At 42.0% G+C, this 18,314-nt stretch overlaps 1 protein-coding gene across 1 annotated transcript in view; it reads right to left on the bottom strand.

The window, feature by feature from the left end:
- The window catches only part of ptprt (protein tyrosine phosphatase receptor type T), a 438,297-nt gene that overhangs the window by 184,962 nt on the left and 235,021 nt on the right, over positions 1 to 18,314 (bottom strand). The window contains exons 12-13 of the mRNA XM_078247539.1: positions 7,065 to 7,266; positions 3,399 to 3,501 (exon numbers count right to left, since the gene is read on the bottom strand). Of these exons, the coding sequence (XP_078103665.1) occupies positions 3,399 to 3,501; positions 7,065 to 7,266 (305 nt within the window). The remainder of the gene's footprint in view (positions 1 to 3,398; positions 3,502 to 7,064; positions 7,267 to 18,314) is intronic.

Raw genomic sequence — 18,314 nt, forward strand, 5'->3', positions numbered from 1 at the left:
TAAAACACTGATTTGTTTGACCTGACCATTATACTTATCCCTGTTATTCAATCAATACGGAGCACCCAGCATTAAAACTCTTTAATTGCCAGATTGTTTTATATCCATTTTCGCAATAAAAGCATTAGCAGAAGAAGGCTCAGGTCTATGAAAGATTTGCAGGAAAATGCCTATCTATCATTTGATAGAAGAAGGAGAGAAATGTGTTCCAAGGGTCGCTATTTTTTCCAAATGGTAGATTTACTTTGGAAGCCAGCTTCAGCTAACTTCCTAACAAAGTAGCTGGCAGATTATCTCTTGTGCTGACTCAGCACCAAAGTAAGAAAAGTACGAAAAGTAAGAAATATGTGTGCGCATGTGTGTATGCGAGCATGTTTGTGCATGTCTGCATGTGTGTGTGCGAGCATGTTTGTGCGTGTGTGTGTGTGTGTGTGTGTGTGTGTTATGTAGGGTTACATCCTCCTTTACATATTATACAAAATAAGTCCAGATGTGTCTCTCTCGTCCCTGTGTCTGTTTTAGTGTGTATGTGCACTTTAGCAGGTGTGTATGTGCGCATTCAGTATGTGCTCTAGCAGGTGTGCTTGTGCATGTGTGTGTGTGAGTGTGTGTGTGTGTGTGTGTGTGTGTGTGTGTGTGTTCTAACAGGTGTGTAGCGGTCTGTTTATATACTTAATACTACTTTGTCTGTGTGTGTGTGTGTGTGTGTGTGTGTTCTAACAGGTGTGTAGTGGTCTGTTTATATACTTAATACTACTTTGTCTGTGTGTGTGTGTGTGTGTGTGTGTGTGTGTGTGTGTGTGTGTGTGTGTGTTCTAACAGGTGTGTAGCGGTCTGTTTATATACTTAATACTACTTTGTCTGTGTGTGTGTGTGTGTGTGTGTGTGTGTGTGTGTGTGTGTGTGTGTGTGTGTGTTCTAACAGGTGTGTAGTGGTCTGTTTATATACTTAATACTACTTTGTCTGTGTGTGTGTGTGTGTGTGTGTGTGGACTTATGCATGTGTGTGTGTGTGTGTTTCCATTCCACTCTGAGAGGCTTCATGAATGGCTGAGGGCTCCTTTAGCGGTCAGGACAAACGCAGCGGCCCTCTGCAATTACCTCCGTCCTCCACGCCAAGAACTCACTTCACAATTATACGCAATTAGGGAAATGTATGTTTCTGTGAAGGAGGCCGGGGCCAATTATCCCCAGCTCCCGTTTGGCAGCTTTCATAAAAGATAATTGCTGATGACCAAAGATGAGTCTCTCTCTCTCTTTGCTGTTTCTGCCTTTCTGGTGAAATATCCATTTCAAACTAATGGCTTTCCGTGGCTGCACAGGGGATGAAGCAGAGGCCTAGTACAAGGGGCGACTAGGGAATTGTGTGTGTTTTCAAGTGTGTGTGTGTGTGTGTGTGTGTGTGTGTGTGTGTGTGTGTGTGTGTGTGTGTGTGTGTGTGTGTGTGCATGCGCATGCGCTTGGTGTTACAGGTGTTCCTATGGGTGTCCCAGTGTCTCCATATGCATTGTTATCGTTAGAAATACCTCTGGCATGTGAATATTATCATGTGTGCTAGTCTGGTCGTGTGCGTGTTTCTCAGAATCACAATTATTACATTACATTTTGTGCGTGCGCAAACACGTTTCTATCTGCAAGTTCATGAGTTTGTACTGACGACCTGCATGTACCCGTTTTCATCTGGGAGGAGTTGCGTAGTAAGTGCTCATGAGTGCAGGCGCGTGTGTGTTTTTGTATGTGTGTGCATATGCATTCGTACGGAAGAGGATTAAAGCCACAGTGCAGTTATGTGAATGCACATTTGTATGCACCTGAGCATGCATGCCGATGTGTGTATTCATGTTGCATGTGTGTCTCAAGCACAACAGCTGCTCCTCTTAGCACAGCCATTTCGGTAAACATTCCTCATCTAAGCTCCTGAACTCGAGGTGCTCTGATCTCCTCAGAATAAAAAAAACAAAAACAAAAAACACAATTCCTGCAGAAACATTAGCGTGCACATTAACCAACAGAAGCCTTTTCCCTGCTACCCCGCGAACATCTGTTGGCACTTAAAACATGTGAATAAAAACATACACATAATACACACATAATACACATAATGAGCAAACACGTCAAGGGGCTTATCTCGGGCTGATAAGCCCATAGAGATGTTAGTGATTGGATTGCAGCCTAATTCAAGATATATTTGCCATGTGTGGGTGATACATGGCGAGGTATGGTATGGGATTTACAGAAATTAACACTAAACCACTGACCCGCGCTCACATTTCTCCAATCCATTTCCCACAAGTCCAAATTGAAGTGATATATATTCTCCACACACCCTTGTCAAAGCTGTATTTCCCTAAAGGCAACGGAAGAATTATGTTCTCCCCTACGCAAATGAAATGGATGGGATCACATGTTCAAAGTGAACTTTTAATTAAAAAAAAAAAATGTGCTGGCTGAAAAAATTAGGAAAGGAATAAAGTAGCTGTGTGTCCTTTTTTAAAACAAAGGCAGTGAGTGCTGTGGGCTGGCGACTGGAACAGCGACACTTGATTATTATTACTTAAATCATTTCCTTCCTCTTGTTTTCAGATTTGACTTCCTATAAACACAGAAACACTCATGAACAATGACAACCTGCTGCTCTTCCCTGCCACTACTGCGGGAAGAGGGTTTGACTGCATCATCTTTTGTAACATTAAACCTGATATTAGCATTCTAATGCAACTTTGCAAAACACCATTGGTGGATATTTATTAAATAACTGCACATAAAGTTTCCAGAGTCGATGGATGCACTGTGAAGCGTGCATGCAAGTATCCATGTCTGTTATTGTGCTTTTGGGTGCCACTATATGCCACATATGTGACCATGATTGCATGTTTGCCTGTGCATTATGGGAAATCTGTTCCAATCCTTGTCCCCAAAAACATTTGTTATGCCGACAATCCGTTATAAAAAATGTCCAGTTCTCTGAGGTCCTTTGGATACAAATTGGGCCTTTATGCGTGAGTGACTTTAATGGCTTTCAAAGAGACCCTCGAAGAAGACGAGAGGAGAGGAAAGTGGATGGAAAGAGAGGAGAGGAGAGGAGACAAGGTGAGTAGAGGAAACCAAACAAGAGGAATGGACAGGACATAAAACGAGAGGAGAGGAAAGAAGAGAAGAGGAAACAAAATGAGAGGAGAGGAAATAAAACGAGAGAAGAGGAGTCATGGAGAGGAGAAAGGAGAGGAAAGAAGAAGAGAGGAGATAAGGAGAGAAGAGGAGAAGAGAGGAGGAATCGGGGGGATGTGTAGGGAGAAGTAAGTAGTGGGTAGGAAAACAGAGAAGGAAAAGAAAGAAGAGATAGAAGGAAAAGAGACAGGAGTACAACATAGGAATATAAAACAGAGACAAGACATTACCTGATAGGTGCGCCACGGGACTGGGCGGGCTTTAGCAGGATAGTGATGGTGGTCTCTGTCTCGTTCAGCGGAGCCTCAGACTCGTACTCTGGCATCATGGGGGCTGGTGGTAAAACAAAGAAAGAAAGAAAGAAAGAAAATGAAGCTGCAGAAATTGACATTTGAAACAGGGTACCATTCACGTAATGATGGCACTTCCAGGAAGTCACAGTGTATTGCCCAGCATAACAGAAATAACTACATTACTCTAGCAGAAATACACGCTCTACTGTATAACCGTTCCTCCCTTATTTTCCTCACCCTCAACATGTGCCTTTCAACAAGGTGTAGTGTGAACGGACAGAGCAAAACGTGTGACAACCAAAATAAGTTTCAAGGTCTAAAATAAACAATATGCTTAAGGGAAATGCAAAGGAGAGAAAAGGATACCAGACTTTTTTCAGAAAGTGATTCTCATTATTCAACATATATCTTTTTTCATGTTGGTTTACTTTGGAAATGTGTGTACATGTCAACAGCCTAGAAATCTAGAAGCACCCTAGCGGCAGCAAATGTAATTTGCAGCCAGGGTCAGTGTAGCTACTCTCCGTTGGCTTGCGAGCTGGAAAAGCCAAACTCTAGCCGGGCCAATCACATTGTGTAAAGAGTCAGTGGGCGGGCTTAACATAATGGCGGCAGAGTTGCGACGGTTCCGGGTGAATTCCTTGCTACTTGAAAACAAAGAAGATGGCTGCTGCTGCTGCTGGCGAACAGCGGTCTTTCAAATCGGCTTTGGACGTAACTCTGGAAGACTTGGAGTTAAGCTTTTCTTTGAGAAAAGAACAAAGAACGGCACTGAAGTCATTCTTAAAAAAGGAAGATGTGTTCGGAGTTTTGCCGACCAGTTCCGTTTAATCTATGAACTACCGTTGCTCTGCCTGGTTGTAGTGCTATCCTATTGCGTGCAGAGGGAATTTGAAAGACAACCGTTTATCCCGCCCCTCGGATTGAGCCCTGCCAATGGTGAGTTCCCAGACACAACATCTTGATGTGGGTCTGGCTTGTCAGGCTAACATGTCAAGGCAAACCATACCTCATTCCTTTGAGTTAATGTAAAATCAAGGAATTCCCATCTACATGCAACTCTTGAGTTAATACTGTCATAAATACAAGCAGAGGCAAATATATCATGTAGAGCTTTAAAAACAAATCAAATGCGCCCAGGCTCAGATTTTGTTGTTTGTTGTGTTTTGACAATAAAGTATCATGTCTTGACAGCAGTGATTTGAACCGGGGCTGTTGAGAGCAATAACAATATGGATGTATTCTCCACTCCACAGACAGACAGTCAACTTTTTAATTTCACATTTGTCATGCCCTCATACTAGTACTTGTCTGAGTAAAACATCAACAGGTTTCCCCCTGATTGTTGTGGCATTTAGGTTATCAACAGTCCAACCCCCCCCCCTCCCCGTCTATGTGCACCCAGTCCTATCTGTCTGCATCATTTCATTGAAATGGCCCCTGAATGAGTTAATGAAGATTGGGGATGGCGTGACATTTGGACAGAGACATCTCTGTTATGTGTGGAAGTGTCATGTGTTTTTTTTTTTTTTGTTAACCTCTTAGATTTGTAAGGGAGATGGAGGAATGGAGACTCTGTGGAAAAGGTTATGCTAGATTCAGTGTAGGTGCTGACAGATGGGACGACGCTAATAACACGGCGATGACACATTTAGACTTCAGTCCGCTGCGGTTCAATCAGCACTTAACACTGCCAGGACTCAGTGGAGCGAGGAAGGCATCCTATTTGGGTTTAATTAAAACACTTTGGGAACCATTATTGAATTAAAAGTAGATTCCCCAGGGGGTTAAATATACGTGTAGTATGTGTTTCTTCTCAAATATGTGGCCACTTGCTGTGACGCCGAGCAGATTCCAGGACTGAATGTGTGTAAGCAGGGTTTCCCCCAGATGTTTAGCCCGGTGGTTTTTTCGACAAGGGTCACAAACTGATGGCAGCATAACGTAGAGCCCAATAGTTTCTGTGATAACAGAATCATGAACGGAATCGTGAAATTACGAATTTAAAAAAAGAAATGAGACAGATTTCACAGGGCTCTACATTAAAGGTCCAATATGTAATATATTTACTGTAATACATCCAAAGATGACCCCAATATGTCATCAGATATTAAGGAAACATGCTAAGTTGAAATACAACCTTTTCTGACATCATTGCTAATGCCAGTATTTTCTTAAAACAAGGTTAATTTCAGATGGATTTGTGGCTTCTACAGGGTACATAAACCTTTGTTTTACAATTTCACAGCTTGTGGTCGGTCTACCTTGGATGGTTTAGACATTATTGCTGATAATCAAAATCCTTATGGAGAAAATGAATGGGATTTTTACTTCCGGAACCAGACTGTTGAGCTCTATATGACACAGAACTTGTGATTGTGAAAGCCCTATTTTGGAGAGTGCTACTTGCCGACCTGTGGATGAAACCAAATCCAAAAAAAATGACTACAGCTCTTGTGAAATGGGTGGCAACTAACTGCAGACCTGTCAGCATCGTAGAGGACTTGGGTCTTAAAGACGTAATACGGTTGGCATGTTCTGAATTGTGCAATAATGACAGATTCACACATTTTCCTTTTGTTTACAGTAAATAAATAATAAACAAATACAAATCTTAAAGTCAAGTTCATAAAGCAACTTTCTTTGCATTTATTTGATTCCCAATCAAGATCCACTGGTAAGAATTGCTTTCCATTGTTAATATGTACTTAAAAACAGTTCTGAAAGGGAAAATAATAGAATTTTAAACGTGATAAAACATGCGATTAATCGCGATTAACTATAGAAATTCAGCGATTAATCACGATTAAGAAAGAATGTATCGTTTGACGTTACCCCTTGTATTGACAATCAGATGTGCCATTAAAGGGATTAATAGGTTAAAAAAAAAGAGAGAAAAGGTAGGAACAGAGACAGAGGAAAGAAAAGAGAGAGGGTCGTGAGCGGTTGAGACACTGAAAGAGGAAACAGCAGAGACAGAGACAGAGTTAGGTAAAGCTGGAGAGAGACCGAAAGGGTGAGTCAGAGAAATAAAGGGCAAGGAGAGGCATACAAAGAAAGAAAAAGTGAAGTTTTTTTTGTCATTCTGTCATTTAAACAACAAAGAAACACCCTTCACAAAACAGTGGGTATAATCATAGAGAAGTCCTCTTGATCCAGAATAAACATTTTCACAGTTCGTGCCACAAAAGTTAATTGTTTTCCTTCTTTTTTTTTGTGGTGCCATTGACATTTTCTATGGACCGAGGCGGGTGACATAAACGAAGGGTTACAAATGGAGAGAAAGAAATCAGATAGATATGGAAACGGTCACCCAGACAGACAAACAAAGACACAAACAAAGACAGACTGGCACACTCACAGAGAATCTGACTGACATGCCGACGCACCACCTGGCAAACAAACAAGCCTCCAGCGTCCTGTTCTTCACCTGCTATAATTGTTATAATAAGCACGAGTGTGCCACGATGTCTTTGTGTGGTTTGAGAGCAAAGATCAGACAAAATGTCAACAGAAATGACACGACAATCACACACACACAGACAAATACCAAATTATTTTTATGGAATAATGTCAGATCAAAATATCACAGAGGATGTTTACCTGCTATCTTGGTGGTGATGCGGGTGGTGACGGGCGGGCCGAAGCCCTTGTTGGTGGAGGCTTTGAGGGTGAAGAAGTAGGTGGTCCCTGGGTACAGACCTACGAACAGGTGATGGGTCTCGTTCCTCAGCTTGAACACCCGTCCCCTCTGGGTTGTCAGATCAGCGCTCGGGTCCAACGAGCTCAGGGCCTTGTAGGTGATCTGGAGGCAGACAGTGTTACACCTTTCAGCTTTACTCTGTTTATCAGTGGTGGAAGAAGTTTCCAGATACATTAATTAAGTAAAGTACTAACACCACACTGTAACAAATACCCTGTTACAAGTAAAAGTCCTGCATTGAAAATGTTACTTAAGTAAAAGTATGTAAGTAGCATTAGGAAAATGTACTTAAAGTATTATAAGTAAAAGTACTCAGTGTAGAAAAATCCTCACATTTTAGAAACTGGAAACGACCCAAACAGTTCTGTCAATCAACTAAGTGTTTCATCAGCTAATCATTTAAGCTGGGGTTTATTTATCATACAGAAGAAAAAAAACATAGTATTTTATAAACCATGTGTTTTGTGTGCAAAAATCTTAATTTGTAAAGTAACTAAAGTTGCCAGATAAATGTAGTGGAGTAAAGTACAATATTTCTCTCTGAAATGTAGCGGAGTAGAAGTAGAAAGTTAGCCTGGTCCTACCAGACTCTGGTACATTTCATTTGTACAGAGAGTCTGGCAACTCTCCATTGACAAGTGTTAACTTCCTTGAAGGTAGGTACTTTGTTGAAGTTTAAAACTGGTGGATCCGCCCTCCTACGTGCTGTCTGGTAGGACCAAGCTAACAAGAAGGGAGACAACAACTATCGGCTAGCATCGCTAGCGTTAGCCAACTCATTAACAACTAATGGAGCGAGCTGGAAAATTGAACTGTTCCCGAACCCCGTGGGGAGGAGGGCCACAACATCATGGCCACCATGAAAACTCAGCAAAGATTGTTCTTGCTCGGGCTTTAACTTCTGGATATTTGGCAGCGTTGCCACAATGGACCGCATCTTTCTCCACCGCCATTACGGAACTACAACTCAAACTAGCGCACGTCACAACCTCAACATCATCATTCTCAGCCACTCCCTCTGTCCGCTGATTGGACCGCCAAACATTTGGTCGGAGAAAACCCAAGACTATACCGCAAACCCAGACGGAGTACTGAAGGGAAATGAAAATTGAGCAGAAGTACGTAGGAGGGTGGAGCCAGGCTAGTAGAAAGTGGCATGAAAAGAAAAGACTCAAGTAAAGTACAAGTACCTCATACTGTTACTGGCCTGTACCGTAGTAACTTTGGTAGCCATCAGTTAAGTTTATGGATTCACTGTGTGGTTGACATTACAATATGATGATATTTATTGTTTTAATAGCTTAGTATCATTGGGCACCATAAAAAAGGTATGTAAATAGGCTTTAGGCAACCCTACATGGTATGCAACCCAATTTTATAAAATATGTGGTGACTTTCAGGTTAGGAGTCCTTGGCTCAAAAAACATGAAAGATCCCTGCTCAAGAACATTCAGAATGTAAAACACCCTTATTATGGTTTTAAAGCCCTGAGGTTAAGTCCGTCCGTTATGATGTTGTTTTTCAATAGACCTCACAATGAAACTAGATTTCTGACATTCAGATAAAGTGACTAATTAAAGCCTAAATTACTGCTCACCTCATGTATTTCCCTTCTTAGTCTGAATTTGAATTTCAGTACAAAAAAAGCCAGTGAGCTTCAGAGTTTGACCGACCAACCAACCTTCACAGTCACCTCTGTGTAAATGGTTAAACTGTCTGTTAAACCTTACACAAATCCATAGTGTGTAGTAGAAGTAGAAGTGATGTTGGCTCGTTATTACAGGCTTGTGTTTTTCCACATGATCTCAAATTGAGCAAATTGACCCATGGCCACTAAACTGGCAGAAGCACTTCAATAGTTCTTCTGTTAAAAGAACTGTCAATGTCTGTCGTAATGTTGCTACTGGCATGTTTCCACAGTGCCACACACACACACACACACACACACACACACACACACACACACACACACACACACACACACACACACACACAACAACAACACTGGAGGACAGCTGTCATTGTGAATGACAGTCAGTACAAAAGAGTATTGACTGGTGGGGAAAAAAACACACTAACAGCAAGTCAACCCCCAAACACATTTCAGTCCTTCATAAAGTGTGTGTGTGTGTGTGTGTGTGTGTGTGTGTGTGTGTGTGTGTGTGTGTGTTGGGATCCGTAAGTGCATTTCAGTTTGTCTGTCAGCCTTGAGTGAGAATAAAAATAGGCTACAGATATATAAAGGTGTGAACGAGTGAGGGAGGTAGAGACGAAGAATAAGTAAAAGAGACAGAAATGAAGGCCGACAACATGAATGAACCAAAAGGGACTCGGTGGAGCGGAAACCTCCACCGACGAAAACAAAAAACCCAACTTGCAGAGCTATCGGCCCTGGAATGGTTCATGTGCCCTGTCATTTGTCTTCTGGGTTTGATTTCTTGACAAAACAGAAAGTGAGGGCAACGTTGTTTAGCACACTGACATCCAAGAGTTCCCAGAGGAAAACATTCCCACAAGCATGAGTGGAGCATCATAGCAATGGTTACAAAAAAAAAAAAATATATATATATATATCCAATAACTAAATCCATACTCACATTAGCATCAAACCCAAGAAATACTAGAGCACCCTGTAGACCAAACTGATCCAAATTTGGTTGTTATCCTCTGGGATATCTTGCTATCAGCAGACAAATGGGGTTAAACATTAACATATTCTAAGTTTAAGCATTACAGCATGGGTATAAAGAAGAGAGACACATACAAAAACAAAACATAAGGAGTGGAAATGAAAAATAGAGAGAGCTGTTGTAATGGGCCAGTACTCTAAGATGGGTGTCATAACCATAAACTCTAAAATTTGGATTCAGATGGGGAGCTGTGTTGCATATGATCCCAATTTCCCATCTTTCCTGTCATACTGTGGTCTCTCTACTATGGGCTGGATCACCAGAAGTACATCTCAAATTCCGAGCTAGCAAGCTACATGTTGAAAATGGAAAGTTTTGAAGATAATTTGAGTCGTGTAACAAGTCAGGCCTGCTTGTTTCTTTCCAGGAATGATTGTAAAGATGTACAAAGAATATGTGTATGACATTTACTCTCTAACTGGGACGTTTGGAGCAGGATTTTGCTGTGGACGAAGTACACACGGTGATACCCAGGTAAGCTAATTTAAATAGCTCACTTTACTGTATTGTGTTACATTAACAGTTAACTTCATTTTATATTGTATGTGGTGTTGTCTCTTGCGGGGTGCAAATGTTCCACCAAAACAAGTTCCTTCCCCGAGACTATTTAGCAGAGCCACCGTAGGTGCGTCCGGAGCTTAGCGCCGCCCAAGACGATTGTGATTGGTTTAAATAAATGCACACTACCCAGAGAGTTTTTTTTCCTACTATCCCAGAATGTATGTGTGGTGTAGCCAGACCTTACTCCAAAGCGCTGTGGAGATAGACCTGGCAATGTGAGACTAGTCTACTAAGGCCAAAGAAAAATCTTTAACATAGTTTCTAATTTAGTCTTGATCTCTGTCTCATTCATTCAGTGACACCAAAATATGTACTGATGTGTGACGAATAAGGCACTTCCTTTCCTCTTTCTGCTGCTTTGAAATAAACTTACACAGAACCCAGAGTTAGAAAGAGGTGAAGTCAGGCAGAGAGAAAGAGTGAAGGGGAGACAGAGAGAAACAGTATGTGCAGAAGAATAGGAGAAATTCTAAGAAAGATGTGGAGGGACAGAGCGAAAAACAACTGAGACGCAGAGCTGTAGTGAATGAATGCTGAACAACTTCAGACACACACAAATATGCTTGCACAAGCACACACTGATACAAGAGGAACTCCAGAGAGAGATTTATTTCAATGTACGAACTGTTCATCTTTATGATTATCTTTGCATGTATTACCATTTGGTGGCATTGTTCTAACGCCACCAAATGGCAAAATAATGCAGACTCAAACCCGGGCCGCTATGGTAAGGACTGAGCCTCAGTATGTGGGGTGCATGCTTAACCAGGTGAGCTACCAGAGTGCCCCACAAAAAGCACATTTAATTGAAAGAAAAAAAACCTGAATTGTAACCAACAGGGTAGAAAGAAAGTGATAAAAAACAGTGAGAAAGTCAAAGTGAAAAAGAGAAAAATGAAGGCCGAGAATGAGTGAAAGAGAAAGAGGAATAAAGTGCTGAGACCAAGACTGAACAAGAGGGAACGAGGGAGAGCGAGCAAGAGGGCAAAGAAGGAAGAGAGTGATAACAAGCGATGTAGATGGATGTTTGTGTAAAATGGCAACCTCAGGGGCCGGAGGTGATGTGTGTGTGTGTGTGTGTGTGTGTGTGTGTGTGTGTGTGTGTGTGTGTGTGTGTGTGTGTGTGTGTAAGTGTAAGTGTGAGAGATTGTGGGGTGAGGCAGTGGGAAGAAGATCTCGGCATTTCGTACTCGTGGAAGTTGGGCGGCCCTTGTCGCTCCATTAGCGGACTCAAATGCAAAGCACTGACAACTGGGTGCCAAACTTCGACTAGGCCTGCAGGCTGGAGGGCTGATGTGTGAATGTGTGAATGTATGTGCGTGAGAGAGAGAGAGAGAGAGAGAGAGAGAGAGAGAGAGAGAGAGAAAGACGGAGAGATAGAGAATTTCGAGTTTCCAAGCGGAAGAAAAGAAAGACACAAATAAAAGCCCTATTCGCATGGGACTAGTATTACCGGGGGACCTCGTGCGATTTATAAATGACACCCCCTCCAGCCCCAACATCAGTTATTCATACGTCATTCGCACGGGATTAGCAAAGTCTGTATTTGACGGGGTTAAACGTAATGATATCATCCCCCCACATGTGATGTCAAGGCTTTCCTTCATAAATGCCAACGCAGCCAATACAACCCCAAATCACACAGATGCCAATTTGCACGGGACTAATATTATCACACAGCCTTTGTGTTTGGCATAATGGTAGGTAATTCTTGGCGGAATTTTTAATCGACAAATAGCAGACTTGTGGATGGACATGGCAGATTTGCATGGGATTAAGATTACAGAAGAACTCTGCAATTATTACAAATTATAGAGGTCTACAGGTAATACTAGTCCAGTGCAAATGGGACTTTTGGCTAAAACTGGAGTCAAATACGGACGGCTCTATTCACCAAAGGTGGATTTTCTGACTCCAGATACCTGAACGGATTAGTGTGCGGTAAATACAAATTCTAGGCCTGGATGTGTGATGTCATGGGGGCTACATTCAAGATTTTCACCAGGGGCGAGCTTGACTGACATTTCCGTGCTCTTTGATGTTATATGTGCCATGGCATTGATTAGAAACACAAAGAAACAGCTCAATGACTATCAATCCAGACTATGGTTTGCTTTCAGTTCATTTTTATTGCATCAGGTATTTGATGTTGGTGTTAACTGCTTCGAATCGCCTGATACTCATAAGCCCTTGCTTTCTGGGGTGTCTCCTGTAGTTGGTCTGGATTACAGGTTCGTTCTTCCAAGCAATCACTGTCTTGGTAAAGGAATTGGTAAAAAGGGCTCTCCTACTTTCTTAAGGTTGTGAACATGTGAACTAAATCTATGATGATTGATCAAAGCCCCCAGTCTCACACGGGCATGTAGAGCTACGGTGGGTAGGAGAAATAAAATAAAGGAGACCAAAAAAAAGCTGTCTGCTCTGGTGGTCCTGGAGCAAGACTTGAAACTCTAAATTGCGCCCAATGTCTGCGTAAGGGAACAATGTAAGCAGCTTTGGACAAAAAAAAAAAAAACTTCTGATATCAGTTAGCCTGTTGATGACAGTTTGTATGGCCACTGTCTGTTCCTGAACTGCTGAAAGGTCAGCTGTTTCTAAGGACAGTGATGGGCAGAAGGTCAGACTCAAAATGAATTGTTGCATTGTCCTTCATCTAAGTGTTTGAATAGCAATTTTCTCATCTGGCCAAACTCAGAGAGTAAGTGCTCTAGAGTTCCACCCTCTGAGACCTGCGGGAGCGTCGGCACAACAGTGCTGTCTTTGAGGGGCTGTAGCGAGATGGGTTCTACAGCTAGGGTGTTAGGGAGGGGGCTATATAACGCTAAGGCTACATTTTGGTGATGGAAAATTCCGGCATGGCCATTTTCAAAGGGGTCCCTTGACATGTCACCTTAATATATCTGAGTGAGAATGGCTTATAAGGGGTACCACGAGTCCTGGTACCTTTTCAGACATGCCCACTCCATTCTAATCCCATGAAGTTTGGGGCAAAAACCATGCAGTTTTTCTCAAGCTGTACTAGTAGTGTTATTTTCACCTATTGGAAAATGGTGTATTTGCATGTTTCCTCATACTGGGGTCCCTAAACAGTCTTGGAATTGTATAAACTGGGTCTGACTGGAAGGATGAGAATCTTGTGGATTCAACAATTCTCAATTCTATTCATTTGGGATGATGTTAGCACCCATAGTAACTGTTTCACTGTAGTGAGACCATGTTTTAAAACTTGACCTCACTGTATAACATACCTGTTGTGAGAATCACAATCCTCTTTACAGAAACTTTACAATCACAAACTAGCAAACTAAGGCCAAAGAATGGTTAAATGTTGCACCAAATATGTGAAACAAATGGTATCCACCCAGAAATTGCTGCAACAACTTATGAGACATAATAGAGCATGGGGGTGGGCATCATATACTTATACATATACTTAAACTTTCCAAATTTGAAAAACAGACTAGAGGAACTTGACACAGTGCTCAGCTGCATCTCAGATTACTCCTCAGGTTCCCAGCTTTCAGATGCTGTATAACAATTCTATACGTCATACACTGTTGACCTAGCCTAGAAATCTAGACGCACCCTAGCGGCAGCTAATTTAATTTGCAGCCAGGGTCTAGTCTAGCAACTCTACTTTGGCTTGCGAGCTGGAAAAACCAAACTCTGGTCAGGCCAATCACATCGTGTATAGAGTCGGTGGGCGGGCTTATGGCTGCTGCTGCTGGGAACAGCGGGCTTCTGGAAGACTTGGAGTTAAGCTTTTCTTTGAGAAAAGAACAAAGAACGGCACTAAAGTCATTCTTAAAAAAGGAAGATGTGTTTGGAGTTTTGCCGACCGGACACGGCAAAAGTTTACTCTATCAACTAGCTTCTCTACCTTCTTCGTTGCTCTGCCTGGTGTTAGCGCTATGCTATTGCGTGCAGAGGGAATTTCAAAGACAACCATTTATCCCGCCCCTCGGATTGAGACCTGTCAATGGTGAGTTCCCAGACTCAACATCTTGATGTGGGTCTGGCTTGTCAGGCTACTGTTGACCTGCTATCTCCCCCTAAAGATCCCCTGTCCCTCCCAAACAAAGACAAACATGGGTCTATGTGGGCCTCAGAGGGTAACATGGAGTCCTACCAACATGAACACACAGTTAGTTTTCCTCTATTCTTATTCTGTTCTTTTGTTTTGTTGCCAGCGCACTGAGAAAATGCAGAATGACAAGTTTCCTTCTCCACTTTCCCAGCCCTTACCTCCCCCGGGTACAACAACAGACAGACAACTAAACGCCACTCAGATTCAGGACTTTGGGATAAAACCTTCCAGCCAATAGAAGACAGCACAGAGCCGCAGCCTCGCCTTCCACAAGCAGCTGACGTCTCCCAGGCCTGAAAGGTGGCCCAGCTGGCTGAATAAAACAAGTTAAATCAATAGCTATTTATACAGTCTGGGACTTAGAGGCTGGAACAATAAAATATAATCTATTTCATCTACGCTGCAGTTTTGGTTTGCACATCGATGGCTGTTATTTTATAAGTCATGAATGGCTCTCTATACTTTTATGGGCTTTATGCTCTCTCTTTTCCCCTCTTTCCATATTACATGGTCGGCTCTCTTTCTCTGTTTTATCACTCATTCCATTGAGTCGAGTATTTTCTGCACTCCCTTTTTCTATTTCCAAAATGTTCTCTCCGTCTCTTTCTCTCAATCCACACGTGATCCACTCACCCGGTCTCTCTCTTTTTTTTCTCTCTTTAAAAAGGAGGAGTTTGGGTCATAAACCTCAGGTGAACGCTCTCCTCTACATTTGTGTACCCCTCCTCTCTCACTCTCTCTCTATAGTTGATGTACTTGGAATCGGTAGAGCCATAAAGCTCAGGTTGTTTTATTGGTCAATGAAAAGGCAGGCGCGCAGCGGGGCAGTGCATCTTGGGTAATAGAGTGTGAGTCTGTGAGCGATAACTCACCGGAGGGAGGGAGGGTGTGTGTGAGTATGTGTGTGTGTGTGTGTGTGTGTGTGTGTGTGTGTGTGTGTGTGAGATTCAATTTGTGTGTAGGATGGAGAAGGTGAGCGAGGTTGATAGAGGTAGATGAGGAATGAAAAGAGAGAGAAAGAATCTAAAGAGACAGAAAGAGAGAAAAAGAGAGAGGGATGCCAAGACAGAAAAGCATCAAAGCACATCAAAAGATTGAAGCAGGGTGCCACACCTATAATATTCAGGTATATAAGTTGTAACTGAGAGCGTTAATAGTTAGAACATGTTTTACCATAATCATGTACAACCACAGATTTGATGTACTATTGTACAAATCTTTATTGGTGACTTTTTAGCATTAGTAATTACTTTTTACTAGGCTAAGATATTTTTTACAACCTTTTACAACAAAATTATAAAAAAAACAAAAAAACAACAACATATAAACCCATTATTAAGTGTGATGTATAGGAAATAAATGACAGATTGAAAAAAATTGCAGGTGTGTGTGTGTGTACGTGCGTGTGTGGTGCGTGTGTATGTGTGCGTATGCATGTATGTGCGTGTGCATGTGTGCGTGTGTGTGTGTGTGTGTGTGTGTGTGTGTGTGTGTGTGTGTGTGTGTGTGTGTGTGTGTGTGTGCACTCACATGAACTGTGTGTGTTTATCCATGCAGGAGATTGATGCTGGTGAGTATTAGAAGCCGTAGCTTTTACCTAGCAGTCCTCTTCATCAAACACACCACATCCGCAGCGTGTGTGTGTGTGTGTGTGTGTGTGTGTGTGTGTGTGTGTGTGTGTGGTCACGCGCCCTTCTGGGCCGCAGCATTTTGAGCAACAGCCAAGTTTCACGGAAATAAACAATGTTTACGAGGCACCGTTGTGGGATCGCTGTTGTAGAAATGCTATTTCAATTGCGTTTTGTCATTTTCCATTTTTTATCCTCGGCGCTCCTGTTTGTGTTATTAGAAAGTATGCAGTAAGTAGCTTCATTCCTCACTATCTCAGTGTTGCTGTTCTCTGTTGTGTTGAATTAAGTAGGAAGTGTGTGAGGTGTCCGTTCTTTCTGCTCCGTTTTCTTTTGCTACCATTCACTCGAGTGGCGTTTGAAATGGTTTAACACCCCTCTGCTTTTTAAGCATTTAGTAGATGTTCTTATCCAAGGGAGATTAAAGCAGCATACATTAATACAGTTGGTCTCACTTACTTCCTGTAACTTTCTGTTGTGCTCTTAACTCTGTATTATCTAGTTCATCATTATTTATATCATCAGTGATGGTTCCTAACTCTGAATCTTCATGGGCAGCACTCTCACTCTCATATAGCCATGGTTTCCTTTGCTCTGTTCTTTAATGAGAATCCACTCTTTAAAGTGGAAATACTACTTATTACTTAAACTGGCATTGTATGAGCTTCCCTATGAATTTTTTCCTCCTTTTTTTCTTATAGATTATTTTTTGGGGCATTTTAGGCCTTTATTTTGACAGGACAGCTGAAGAAATGAAAGGGGAGAGAGAGGGGGAAAGACATGCAGCAAAGGGCTGCAGGGAGGAGTTGAACCCAGGCCCGCTGCGTCGAGGAGTAAACTTCTACATATGGGCATGCGCTCTACCAACTGAGCTACCCGGGCGCCCCCTACGCATTTTTGATACTATTACTTAATCTTTTCTTGATGAAAGTGATTCCAATTAAATGTGTTTTGTCTTAAAACACACAAACCAACCCCAAGATGATCATTTTTACGTTTACGACAATTATACGTTGGAAAGGGAGGATGCACCAATAGGGTTTAAAATTAGCACCATTTACCAGCTAAATGCATGTACAATATGCAAGTGGCTGGTAGATTTGCTTCAATCACCAGCTAAAAAAAAAACCAATGGTACTCTATTGGGTGGCTGGTAAAAATTGAACATTCACTAGCCATTTGGCTGGTAGATGAAAAACACTGATGGATTCAAAATGCACACAGGACATTGAAAATATATCAGCATATTCATTTTATGTTTACCTAGTTGTCCCCATTAAACAACCCAGTCTCACGGCAGTTCGTGAAATGGCCACGCAATGTAATCTATTTGATTTGTGTACAGGAACACGTTTATCTTGTTTTTTTCGTGATGGTCAGATCGTTTATTATAATACCAACAATTGCATAGCTGTATACAGCGGGACGGGTTGGGTTTAGGAAAACAAGAACGGGCTGCGGGACAACAACGGCATGGTTGGGTTCAGGAAAAGAAGAAAGTTAGGTTGGGTTAGGAAACGTGAAACGCGGGACACGATCCCCGGTCTCCTGGGTGAAGTCCTGTGTTGTTAGACCCAGCCACCACCCCTACCAACCTCCCTACGCAGATTTTCGGGTTTTCATACTACACGCTACCGTAGTCGCTCTTAATGCTACGTCATCTTCTCATTGAGAATCATGCTGTGATCACGAAAGACGCTTCCCATTAAAATTCACTAGTTTAAAAAAACGTGCTGACCATCACAAAAAAACCCAGAGATAAACGTGTTTGTGTACACGAATCAAATATTAAATTACGTAACCATTTCCCGAACTGCCGTGAGACTGGGTTGCATTAATTGAGGAAAAGTAATTCAATATGAAGCAACGAAAATGACGAGACCTTTAACATTGACTGGGATCGAATTGACCCCAAGGATAACAGGAGCGTGAATTATTTGTCTTTCTGTAACATGTTCTTATAGTTACAATATATTAAACCAGAATAAAACCTCTCTCTCTCTCTCTCTCTCTCTCTCTCTCTCTCTCTCTCTTTTCTTCTCCTCCCCTCACCATGTTGCCAGGTGCCTTCTGCCTCGCCCTGTAACTTAGTAGGCACCTATTGTTTTAAGTTCCAGCATTTCTGTTTTTAGAAGTCTCCATTTGGGACAGACTGTTCTCCTGCTTCCCGGCTTTAAAATGTCA

Source organism: Sander vitreus, chromosome 4 (assembly GCF_031162955.1).
Source record: "Sander vitreus isolate 19-12246 chromosome 4, sanVit1, whole genome shotgun sequence".
Lineage (NCBI taxonomy): Eukaryota > Metazoa > Chordata > Actinopteri > Perciformes > Percidae > Sander > Sander vitreus.